Source organism: Megalops cyprinoides, chromosome 2 (assembly GCF_013368585.1).
Source record: "Megalops cyprinoides isolate fMegCyp1 chromosome 2, fMegCyp1.pri, whole genome shotgun sequence".
NCBI lineage: Eukaryota > Metazoa > Chordata > Actinopteri > Elopiformes > Megalopidae > Megalops > Megalops cyprinoides.
In genome coordinates this window covers 57,023,220-57,036,317 of record NC_050584.1, presented here as the reverse complement: position 1 = coordinate 57,036,317, position 13,098 = coordinate 57,023,220, and the positions used below count along the sequence as shown (strand labels likewise).

General features: G+C 42.6%; 1 protein-coding gene across 1 annotated transcript in view; it reads left to right on the top strand.

The window, feature by feature from the left end:
- Positions 1–13,098, top strand: part of col11a1a (collagen, type XI, alpha 1a) — a 92,021-nt gene that overhangs the window by 44,817 nt on the left and 34,106 nt on the right. Inside the window, exons 25-37 of the mRNA XM_036522192.1 lie at positions 535–579; positions 1,138–1,191; positions 2,904–2,948; positions 3,240–3,293; positions 3,454–3,498; positions 6,755–6,808; positions 6,927–7,034; positions 7,322–7,375; positions 9,338–9,391; positions 10,671–10,715; positions 10,826–10,879; positions 11,010–11,054; positions 12,770–12,823. Coding sequence (XP_036378085.1) covers positions 535–579; positions 1,138–1,191; positions 2,904–2,948; positions 3,240–3,293; positions 3,454–3,498; positions 6,755–6,808; positions 6,927–7,034; positions 7,322–7,375; positions 9,338–9,391; positions 10,671–10,715; positions 10,826–10,879; positions 11,010–11,054; positions 12,770–12,823 — 711 coding nt within the window. The remainder of the gene's footprint in view (positions 1–534; positions 580–1,137; positions 1,192–2,903; positions 2,949–3,239; positions 3,294–3,453; positions 3,499–6,754; positions 6,809–6,926; positions 7,035–7,321; positions 7,376–9,337; positions 9,392–10,670; positions 10,716–10,825; positions 10,880–11,009; positions 11,055–12,769; positions 12,824–13,098) is intronic.

Sequence of the window (13,098 nt, the reverse complement as noted above, 5' to 3'; positions counted from 1 at the left end):
CATTCTCCACATGTTGCGGATGTTTTCTTCTTCAGCTTCTCCTGATCTGTACACAACTGAGCTGACATTTCATTTAAAAAGTGCAACTAACAAAAAAAAAAGGATTCAATCTTCCGCTCTGTCACAAACTCCTGACAGTTGTCATCTTGTTTGTGGAGTTGGCTGAGTTCAGCCCATTCTCCCTTCTCCCGCACCCCACTGAGAGACAGTGCGCACGTACCAAGGTTTCCTGGAATACTCTGAGCCGGTGCCCGGGCGGAGCGCGGTTGAAAGCACCTCATTCATGGAGCTGGGATTCCTGTGGAGGCAACCGCTCCTGCCCCAGGGCTCTGTGAGCTGGCTCAGGTTTCCCTCCGCAGGGCCGAAGCTCCCGAGAAACGGCCGACCACTGCGGACAATTGTCACTTTATTAGCCCCGCTGCATCGGTTAGCATGCTTGACCCACTGGTTTGAGAAGGTGTGCTGCGCATCCATGTTTGGCTGTGCCTGCCTCAAAACAACAAAGTCCGATGTGTCTCTGTTTGCTTCACACAGGGTCTTCCTGGTCCCCAAGGCCCTATCGGTCCACCTGGTGAAAAAGTAAGTCCGCTCCTGATGTTTCCTCTAACAATCTCTCTGCTCTCTGCCATAGCATAGGATTTTCAGCCTCACTTTGTAAGTCATCTGGGGTTTCCAGAATTCAGATATGAGTACACACATAAACACATACACACATATGCACACCACCAACATTAAAAAAACCAGAATTCACATTGATGACAATCACTGGGTTTTGCCTTGAATTAATTACACCGAATCAATGTGGAAAGATGTCTGATGATGAGAGAAAATCATAATTTGGGAAAATTATTCTGAATGTAGCAAAGCTCATTAGCAGCCTCAGTGGGTCTTCAAATCGATTGTATGCCACAGGCAAAATTAGTCTAGATGTCTGGCATCGTGTTTTTTTAGCACATAACTCATTGAAAACACATTAGACTTTCTCGGTTTCCAATTATTTTCTTCATTTGGTCAGTCCAGATGATGTCCAGCCTGGGAAATGTATCCTTCCTCAAAGACAAACTCAGTTTGCATTCACCCCTGTGTTAAAAATGGCACCCATGTATAAGCATTACTGTTGTGTCTCTCTGTGTCCAGGGACCCCAAGGGCGAACGGGACTGGCTGGGCTTCCTGGCTCCGATGGTCCTCCTGTGAGTGTCTCTCTCCCCCATTACTCCACTCCCACGGCATTACTCATGTTTTACAATGTTTAGCTGGTTGTGTATATGCCAGTGTGTTTAGTACATGTGTCTTATAAAGAGATCACGCTCATGTGATAACATCTGCACATTGTGGACTCTTGATAGTAAGATTGACCGATGGATTGGAACATTTAGCATGGATCAGCCATTTTGTTCGGTGTTCACGTATATTCTGCCAGGCTGCATTAGAGGCCAAGCCCAAACTCTCCACATGGGTGCAAAAAAATTGTACAAAAAAATTTTGCTACTCACCTATAATTTTTTTCATTGGCATGTCTGTAATGTAGCACAGGAAATGGTTTCCGGTAACGTGCAAAATTGTTCCACTGATGGTGCTACTTGAGGCTTAATTTTGTCTTACCATCCATACTTTGTCATGAAGAGGCTCTTTTACAGTTCTCATTTTTGCCTCATGTCAGGTGAGGTGGGCCTGTGTGCTCGGCAGACCGTGCTAGGCTGCTGGGCCACAGGTTGACGCTGTCTGAATTCCAATGCGCCTCAGGTGACAGCTCCTTAGAAGCGGGCGGCCAGGTGTGCGAGTGTTGGGGGGGGGTCGGGGGGGGGAGGGGAGGTGAGGGGCACGGCAGAGCCTCGAGCAGGCTCTTCTTGCTTCCTTTTCACAGCAGGGCAAACCCCTCTCATCATGCTTGTGTCCCGATGTTCCACCCGAGCGTGACAATGCGTCAGTAGACCAATCTGTCACCACACATCCGCATCTGTCGGTCTAATCAGTCAAAGGAAAGCTCTCATCAACCAGTCCTGTACAGACCAAGCAGATGTTCCTACCTGGTGCTTACAGTATTACTCAAAAGTTTGGACGCACCTACTCATAGAAGGGTTTTTCTCTATTTTTACTATTTTAGAATAATGGTAAAGACATCAAAACTATGAAATAATACAAACAGAATTATGCAGTGACCAAAAAAGTGTTAAACAAATCAAAGCTATCTTATATTATAGATTCTTTGAAGTAGCCAAAAATATTTTTTAAAAATAATTTTTTTGGAAAAAAATTCATACATAGGCATCGACTTCACTATTTGTGTTTGTCTAAGAAACAAATACCAAGCATTTGAAACATCAAAATATCTTTGAATGCATGTTTCCTGTTAACTTAATCAACTTTTGACTGGTGCTGTATGTGTATGCGTCTGTTTGAAGCTACCCCCAAAAGTTCTAGTTGTGGGGCTTTGCTCATTTGCCTCCCCCTGCTGAGTGCACGTCTGATATTGCCTTGGCCTGGTGTGTGAGTGGCAACTGCCCTGACTCCTGCCATTCTGAGCACAGCTGAGCGGGAGGAACTCCAAGTGCGGGGCCCAGGACTGAAGCTCTGCTTCTCTGGCATCACAGCACTCAGACTTTTTTGACTTTTTCCAGACTTTTTGAAAGTCAAAATTTGTCAGGTTTGAGTCAGGCTTTTCTCTTTTGGGTTTCTCTACTCAGTCGGTCTGGAAAGCATACTTTGTCCGGCATTTTGTAACAGTGCAAACCTAAAAGTGAATCGTATCAAACAGACATTACTCTATGGGTTTATGAAAGGAGGGGCTATTGAAGGTCAACTATATTTTGTTTAAGACACAGTGACACATAGTTATTTAATATATTGAAATGATTCCATTGCAGCCATTCTCTGCCTGTGTTAATTGAATCAATCTTTACAGGGCCATCCTGGGAAAGAGGGCCCTCCTGGAGAGAAGGGAGCCTTAGTAAGTACACATTCCATATTTTCAAAGCTATGAAAAAGGGCATCTTCCAATACTGACAATGTGCTGTAAGCTTTAGGGCGATGAGCCCCTGTGCATGAGTGAATGTAGCCAACAGTGAACAGGTGCACGTAATTCTCATCTCACGTTGCGCTATAGCTCTTCTGAAACACTGAATATGAGAGACCTGCAGTCGGGCAAGTCTAAAAGCTGGGGTTCTCTCTTTCCCTATCTGAGAGTAGAGTCAGCAAGGGATTGGTGATCTTCTAATGACCTGGTGGATTCTGTTTTCAGGGTCAAACAGGTCCTCAGGGGCCCATTGGATATCCAGGCCCCCGCGGAGTGAAGGTATGGCTGCCGTGATGCCTACTGATACTGAATGTTGTTGTGTTGTGCTTGTGTATGTGTATGTGTGTGTGTGTGCGTGCGTGCGTGCGTGCGTGCGTGTGTGTGTGTGTGTATTTGTGTGTGTGATTAATGGTTTACTCTTTTTTTCTCTCTCCAACAGGGTGCCGATGGTGTCCGGGGCCTCAAGGGTGGTAAAGGAGAGAAGGTAAAGACATTAATCTGCTTACTGTTTTATTTTTTGAAGATAATACATACTTCACATCAAAGTGTGCGGAAAGAGATTATCTTGGCACATAGAGACATGAACAGACAGAGGGACTATTTGCTTTGGGTCCAAATTGAAAGGGCTCCAGTCAGTTAGGTTTAAATGAGCTGTGCTACATTATAATGAAAGAATGCTCCGCTTCAAGCAGTTTGACACAATCTAGAGAGGAAATTGATTTCTTGTCTTTATTATCCTCGGCTGAAGTAAGGAACTTCCAAAGTGCTGTATAAAAGTGTGAGTTCTACCCCTTACTGAACTTACCTTACATATCAGCAAACTGGAAGGTGATTTTATGAAGCCCACAAACAGACAGCCTGCAGGGAAATCTCTGGGAAAGACAGATGTCCATATGATATGACCCCTGTTCACATAACACAGGCATCTTTCTTGTTTTATGGATGTAATGAGTGCAATATCTCTGCTTTGGGAGATGTGTAGTGCTAGCATAGCAGAACTGTGTGCAACACAGTCAAGTGTGTCTATGTGTGAGTGCATGCATGTGCATGCATATGCACATGTCTGTCGATGTAAGAGAGATGGCCCTCCTAGAGAGCAGTATCGGGTAGGTAAAAAGAGTACAGAGTGGAGTAAATGGACTCAAGTCCTAATCATTCTCAAAAGAACCAATGTATACAGCTTCCCCATCTCTAACAGACTAAATTATGCACAGATAGTAGACAGGTAAAAGTGAAGCTTATACCCCTTTTCAGTGAAAGCCTTCACAGTATTAAATGATATCTACAGCATCTTGATGTAGCTCCCTGGCTATGTTCCCAGAGTCAAGGTTTGATTTGTCAAGAGAATATCACATGCAGTTAAGACAGTGCATTGACATTCATAAAAGCAGTGTCAGAGTCCTGTTGAGCAGCCCGCAGAGTGTCAAGGTTGTTTTGATGTCTGTAGTGTCTGTAGTCAGTAGTGACTTTCCTTAGGGAGGAAGGCAGTTGGGTTCAATTTTTGGATGCCCCACTGACAAGGTCAAAAGCAGCGTTAACTGTTCAGTCTGTTCCTCCATGGTTCAGTCACAAAAGCCTTGCCACTTGTACATGGAATTTGACGTAAATTTGACGTAAAAAGTCATCACTTGTTCCCTTGAACCTTTTAGTTTTCGGACGATGAGGTCAAAGGCCAAGGTCAGAGACGCCAGATAGCCGTTTAGAATTTCTTGTATATAACATCCACGTCTGGAGTTTTAGCAAGCATGAAACAGATGGTCTGCTCAGTGCTTCCCAGTACCATGCTGATGCTCAGATTAAAAGGGCAAATCCCAATGTCACAGATGCTGCAGAAAAATCGTTCAATTGCACACTTCATTTTACTTTTTTACTCTCTAGCCAATACAAGGCTGTGTACTGTATCTCCGCAGTTTGTCTCTGATTAATGTCTTGCACTCAGTAAAAGGTTTGTTAACAGTAGAACATGGCCTCTTAACCCAGGATCACACGTCTCCCCCATCCCACAGAGAAATGTGCTCTTTGATTTTTATTCCATTTGGTCCTGCTCTCCAGTCATTAAACTGTACAAATTAGCCGTTTGATTTGATGAGGTCAGCAACAATCCTTTGTCCCTGAGAAGCTGCAGTTGTTAAGAAACACATAAAAATTGCTGAGGTTTTCCTCTCAAAGCCCAGAGTTGTTTACTGCTGTGCTCCACCAACAGGCACATACACAGGTACAGCTTAAAACAGATGAATCTGAACCACATTGTATGCATTTTAATATTTTATATTATTTTGTCAACACAATTTAAGAAATGCTCTGGCCCTCAATATCCTGCCAGAGTTATTCTATGATGATACATTTTACATAGAAAGCATACATTTTATGTGTTCTTTTTGTAAATAGTTGCATTTTCTATGGTTGGTAGTGTGTATGAATTTCAACATAGAGAACCCATCTCTGCTTTTGATGTGCTGTTTTGCCATGTTGATAATATATGGATTTTTCATACTGTCAGGCCCAGTCAAGTGAGGTCACGCATGTCTTCCCCAGTATGAAATCTCTCCGTGTCCACAGCAGAGTTATAGGTTATGAATAACATCGTTGCCGCACCTGAAGGTGATGGCACCTTTTGAATCTTGCATGACTTTGCTGTTGTGGAGGAGAGCTTAACACACTAGGCTGCCACATGCATAAAGCTCTGCAGAGACCCACAGACAGTTGACAGGGACCTGACAGGATCTCCCGCAAAGAGCCAGCGCTACGGCAGGTACCTCTCTGAGGTCACACCTTTGTGCTCTTTATTCACGTATTGAATATATATTGAATTATATTACGTATTGAATTATAAAATTTAGGCTGGGGATAAAGAGGTTATTATGGTCCTCCGCTTCCATTGTTAGTTTTAGAGAAATGCATGGCAAAAGACTGAAAGTACAGCTTCCCATACCATAATTTGCACAAATAGTTGTGTAATAAAGCATCAAGCTTATTTGAAAGAGATCTGACACAGTTCTTACTGTCATGTTACCACTTCAGTTAGCCACAGTTTACTGCCCTGTGTTTAAGCACCATTTTGCAATACTGCAGTATGGCCAGAAAGTGTGAGTAGTATGGATCCTTCAGCGGGCAAATGAACCCAACATTAGACTCGGGTTCAATTGCAGTGACCGTTACAAATCTTTAAAAATGATCAACTCAGCATTTTGGTCTGAATCTGCTCAACATCCGCAGAGGTTAATGATTTTGTCCTTCATCCAATTTCTGTGAGTTTACTCTCCTACCACCAAGAGTCTGGATTTGACTCTTAGAAACAAGGAAATGCCAGAGGACCCGACTATAACAGCATGTGCTTGTTTTGCACATGATCAGCATTTTTGTTCAAGCTGAAGTTTGTCGAGGGGATTATATAACACATTTGTTGATGGTGATTTATTCAAAACATTTTTCTAATTATGTGCATTGCTGGCCAGGACAATTACACTCAGACTGTTTGCGTGCAGTCTTTTATTCACGATTAATACGTTAATATGAGAGTTTAATATTTTGGCAAGTAGATGTGAATGTGTCAGTGTGTTGATGTTTCATATAAGACAGTGTGTCAGATGGTCAGTTTGCTGTAGGGATCCATCCCAGACAGCACATAATGCCCTCCCAATGTTTCTTGGAAGGTATATACCTAAAATAGACATTTGCAGTGTGTGATTTTGCATGTTTTATTAGAAGTGAGGTGCTCAATGGCTCCATTTTGATTTCAGGGTGAGGACGGTTTCCCCGGGTTCAAGGGTGACATGGGTCTCAAAGGCGACAGGGTAAGTGATGCCGACCAAACAACAGCAGTTGCAGTTTAACAAAGACAGTCAATCAGGTGCAGTACATTATACTGCTCCGGTGGGAGCTGTACTAACCTCATTTGACTCGACTGTTCAGGGTGAGTCTGGCGTTATCGGGCCGAGAGGAGAAGATGGGCCCGAGGGCCCGAAGGGCCGAGCAGGCCCCAACGGCGAGTCTGGACCCATGGGACCTGCTGGAGAGAAGGTGTGTTTCCACTGATGTCTGACCTCTTTACTTCCTCTGCGTTTCGGGCCTGTTTGACTGCCTTGGCCTATGAGAGTGCAGTTAAAGCGTTCTGTGCTTACGCTGCAGTTAGGAAGTTTCCTGTACCGCAGCTGTCAGGACTGTTGAGAGGAGAGATTTGTAATTCATCTTCTTTTGGATTCCTTGTTTGTTTGATGATTAGACAAGTGACTTTGGGATGTTTTACAGCAGTGCAAAATAAAGTTTTCTTAATTTGGTAAAAAAAAAAAACTTTCTGTTTCTTTTAGGGAAAACTGGGGGTTCCAGGGTTACCCGGCTACCCAGGCAGACAAGGACCTAAGGTACGTTAATGTGGAAGAAGGTGTGTTTGGGAACAGCTCTTAAGGGCACCCCGCAACAAACTGCTCAAGAACCGGGACAATAAGTGGAATATTAATATTTAGTGCCATGTTCCTTGGATGAATAATTCATGTTATTATGCGAGATGGTTATTATCTAAAACTCGCAGGGCAGCTTGATGCTGTGGGAGTCTGATTGTCTCCTTTTTTGTGGATGCGAGTCAGGTTGTTCTGAGAGAGGCAGTGACTGTGCACAGTGCTTTTTGGAGCAGGCTGCCTCTCATCTTTGAGGCCTGCACAATTTTTTTGTCTTCTCGCATACATCCATGATGGGTCACATTCTCTGTCAGCCCGGCCCTCTGGTGCTGAAATGAGAGACTAGAAGAACCACTCCTAAACATGAATATATTTAATAATCCTTGAGACGAAATACTCCTACTCCTTGCCTTCACTTGCTTTCATCTCTCTCTCTCTGTCTGTGGAAATGAGAGTGCCCGATGGCTGATGAAGTTTTCAAACAGTCCATGTCATCTTCTGTAGCTGAAAGCTAAAGCTTTAGCTAAAGCACATCTCAGTCTCTCAGAAAGAGTCACAAGTTGGATTGATATACGGTTAAGGGAGAAGCTGTTTTAAACAAGCCTGGTGACCAGTCGGTTGACCTCATCCAGCAATACCACTTGCTGGACTCGGAAAGGGGCAGTGGGAGCCATTACAAAATGTAATAAAGAACTCCCCCCACATAAGGCCTGCTTCCATGGATGATGGGTTGGCTATTAACTGTACATCTGATTGGTCAGTCACAAGACATGGAGACAGATGTTGGGAGAGGATTCATATTAGTGATGTGACTGATAACCACTGCTACCAGCTCATATTATCAATGTCTATATGCAACTATATTCATAGCAAAAACTGTCTCCACTCACTACCTTGCATTGTTTTAGATGCTTAGTTATCTCTGAAATTTATTTCCCCAAATGAATATATATATATATATGAATATATGAATATATATATATTTTTCTGTGACCTGCGACCTGCAACCTGCTGTAATTGTAACCTGGTTTTGGGTTTTAGAATGCTGGAACTCCTATATTCAGAAGCTATTGTACCTTGTCTGTATTTTTTTAATATGAGCACAGGAATGGTACTTTATTTTATTATATTTATTTTATGGACGGTGGAAGTCATTAATCAAGAACAGAGTGCTTAGCATAAAACAGTCAAACATGGCTCATTCCTACAAGGCCTTTCCTTGTAGGCCCAGTGAATAAAATCAGACTCCCCTTCTGTAGAGTTTCAGCAGGGTGTGGGTGTCTAATTAAACAGTGTGTTGATGACTATTTTAATGCTCACAATGGCACCTGGATGAAAGCACACGGGTAAGCTGGTTTTAATTCCCTCCTCACAAAGCCATGAACAGAATTCCACAATGCATTGCTTGCTTGTTTGCCTGTTTATGTTACACCATAATGAGTAATTCTGTGATTTTCTTTTCCTTTTTTGTTTCATCTGGCTACCGTACTCGTTGTTATTGTCTAATAATAAACTATGGCTCTGTTTTATTTACCATGTCAGAAATGCTTATCTTCTCCGAGATACTATTTGTGCTGTCTCCAGAAGCAATTTTGTAAATATTGCTTGCGAGTCATTAATATCATTTATATAATTGTAGGTGGATGGGAAATGATGAAGGATTAACTAATTTGTGTTATGTTCTCATGAGAAAGTGCAAACAATTTCATGATTTATGTAGCAAATACTATATATGATCTTTCAAACGTGCAGCTCTTTAAAGGGACCCATGGTGTCATGAACGGACTACATTAGATTCAACACATGGAGAGTGGGTTTGAGGTGCCCTGTATCCTAACGTGACCTCCCGGTAACAGCTAAAGTAAAACTTTGCAAGTCCGCTCAAATTAACCTTGCTCTCCTTCTCTAATGTTCCAATTTGATCTGCAGGGTTCGACTGGTTTCCCTGGATTCCCAGGAGCCAACGGGGAGAAAGGAGCCAGGGTAAGAACGATTGTGCGCTGTTTTGTATGTATTGCACACGGCCTTATAGCAAACAATAGTAAATTGAATTGTATTACAAAAAGACCGTTGCTAAACAAACAGCCATGAATCAATGTAGAAACAGATGCTGAAAAGATTGTGTCCACAATGATTTCCCCTCAGTTCTCAGCCTAAGTAATTTAAACTCGCTCAGAGACTTGAGAATTCGGTATTTCCACAACAAAGCAAACTCAGCTGTGGAGCTGACAGTGCATTGAGAAATTACATATTTGCATTTCAGAGCACTATTGCAAGGTACGGTGTTTCATTAACAGAGACTCCTTTGCCTTTTACTGGTTTAAGGAGGTGTGGTCCCAATGACACCGAGATCAATATCATTACAGTGCCTTTGCATGGTCATGTCTTTCATATTATTATTTTTTTAATGTCCTGAATAAATGCCACTCTATCACAGCTTTTCCATGCAAGGTGTTATTGGAAACATACATCAAACATTACACGCCTAAAGGACCGGCAGTGAAATAGAGCTTTTGATTTTTGGATAAAAACATTTTATCAATTGAATGTGTCATAAGTTCTCCGGTACTATTTTTCAGTGAAGGTTTGTTTACCATAAGTCCTGCAACTGCATTGGCTAGGGGGGTCAAAAAAAAAAAAAAAAATTAGGTACACGTCATTGCCAAGATGTTAAACTGCTTTGGATTATTCATATCAAAATGTCAAATGTATGAAATTTCCCTTACACTTCGTGGAGCTTGTGGTCTAAATATCAGGCTTTCAACCATCTGACTCCCTCTGTGAATGGGGTGAGGCCTGCAGGAAATGTCAGTGTGCGCTCTGTTTCCTTACCTAGGCATCAGATGTAATATTCGCAGGTCATAGTGTTGACCTGAATCCCATTATCCCATGATCCTAAGAGAAATGAACCTCCTCACTCTGTCGGCTGGGCTACCCCAGCACTGGCGCTCCCCCTCATCCCCCAACCTCCACGGAGAAAAGGCCTGCGCCAGGCATGCATGGCTTGAGTGTCTCCAGCACCAAAGATGGCCTTTTTTTCCTCTTTTAGTGGACGCCCTTGTTGTTTTCATGTTTAGGAATTTAAGGCCAAGCGTGCATTAGGTTGAAGTGCTTTGTATCGAATATCGGAAAGAAAGATTTAGACAATCCTGGTCTGTTTTTCATAACACTAACGGTCCTTCAGAGCAGAAACTGTGAATACATTAATGTTGCAGATTTCCTTCTAACATTTGTTCTCTCTTTTTTTTGTTCCTTCTGAAAGGGTGTGGCAGGCAAACCCGGTCCAAGGGGGCAAAGAGGTCCAACGGTACTTTCTCCCAATTCCATTCTCACTTCCTGATCGATTATTCAAATTCTGCTCTTCTAAGACAAATGTTATACAGTTACTGAGCTGTTCTGCTTTCTTAACTTACCCAGGGTCCACGTGGCGCTCGGGGTGCAAGAGGTCCAACTGGAAAACCAGGGCCAAAGGTAACTATCACCCTGTCCTTACTACAGATGCTCCATGTACATTCTGGGTGTGTCACCTGTAGAACTATATGTGTGTGTGGTTGTGTGCGTACAGGATCTGACCTCCATCTGTTTCTGTGTGTTTGTGCAGGGCACTGCGGGCAATGACGGTCCTCCCGGCCCGCCTGGTGAAAGAGTAAGTCCCAGAGCCCCTGCCAGGCCCAGTATCAGCTCACAGTACAATGCAGCGTGAAATCGCCAGGACTCGGAACTCTCCAACTGTCACCGGCCCCTTCCAGCGGTTCCCCGCTGTGACACACACAACGACTTTGATCCAGCCGTTTGGAACGCGTGTGACACGCCGGGTCCGAGAGAACCGAGGAGACCAACTCGGGGCTGTTGTTTACTTCTGCGATTCTTTATAGATTTATGATTTGATTTCTGGGAGGCTGATGAAAGAGGCATTAAGAGCCAGTCCTGGCACTGCGCTCACGTCAAGGCCAAATCAATTTTTCCTGCCCAGGCCCTTTGGATTTTTTTTTTTGTCTGCTCACGCTTTTGGTCGATCCGTCCTGCTTTGTTGTTCGGTTTTTAAGCCAGATACTTGAAGGCAGCATTACTTTTTTGTGTTTAGTTTCTTTCCAAATCTCATGAAAATAATTCATCATTTCCATTATGTGGAGTTTGAAACTCTGGGGTTCTTCTCAAAATGAAACACTCTAATCACATCTGGGGTGTTTCCTAGGGAGAACCAAATAATTTTAAATTCATTTAAGCATTAAATCCATGAGGAGGTCATTTTAAACAAAACGTTCCCGAAAACATTGGCTTTGTAGACTAATCCAATCTACTGTCCCAAGTTGCCTAAATTGGCTTAGTAAGTAAAAACTCCTGTTCCTGGCTTGTACTGGGGTATGCATATAATTGTTTAAATATTTTGGTGAGAAGAATAATATATTGTATTCATATTCTGTGTATTTTATCAAACAGATAAATACTTGAGCAAATTAGCAGTTACTTCTGTATATGACATAGACTACACAGGGTTAGACTCAGTATAGCGAGTCCAATATGAATTCATGTATTTGAGTTAAAGTCACCTCCCTGCTCCCTTTGCTAGGGAACAAGCTGGGTTATTTTGTGAAGCCTGTAAAATCCCAGTGGGTTCAGTTTGCTTGCATGATTAATATAATTTGGAGTACATCATTAAACAGAGAAAAGATGGTAAGCATGGTATCACAACTATGAAAATGCAATGATTCACTTTTTTGCAGCTACGTGTCTGTGAGCACAGGATCTTCATGATTAATGTCCATGGAATCGTTCATGTTACGATTACATTTGGATATCATTTTCAGCAAGGATAAAAAAGAACCAACTTGTGAATGGATGTCAATTTCATGACTACACTCATTTACCCCTAAACTTAATCTCACATTTCTGTCTTTCAGAGGCACTGTTATTGAAGGGGATGAGAGCAACTGAAAATGATTTTCATGAATCAGTCTTAATGTTAATCTTAATGTTAGCTTGAATGCAATGAGTTTGAGCACATGTGCTTTGCTTTTTCTATAGAAATGCATGAAAAGGAGAATCTAATTAAAACCCTACAGTTTGTCTGCGTTTCTGTTTGTTTGACACAGTTTTACAGAGAGAGAAAATCCCTGAAACAGAAGCTGTTTTGCAAGTCATGCTTTTCTTCTCACCTCACAGCAGCCCTGTCTTGCTTCAGATGCTGTCAGAGTTTCTGATCTTAGGTTCAACTTGACTGATAATCACTGCATGTTTTATTTAGCTATTGGATTAGCGAGCTGCGGCTGCATATTTGTGCTGAGATAGCCTCTTTTTCTTTGATGCGTGAATGTGGGGGTTTCCTCTCCTGGACTCTGACATTTCTTCCTTGTATCCCAGGGACCTCAAGGACCCCAGGGCCCAGTTGGGTTCCCAGGACCGAAAGGCCCCCCTGTGAGTACCAAGTTCCTCCACAGAATTTATCTTTCACCCGAGGATGTAGAGTGTGTGTAAATAACATCAAAGACTAGAAAATCTCCCTGGTTATATAAACAGCCTGTCATGCCTTGCCGATGGAGACAGAGGTTAGAAGAAGATCAAAACATTTACCCGCCTCTTAAAAATAATGCAAATCCAAGGGCCCTGGTTCTTCAACAAAATGAAAGAGCTCACATATTATTTGGGTTTGTATTTATGCCCTAGTGGGAGGCGGGAGTAAAAAGGTTTTA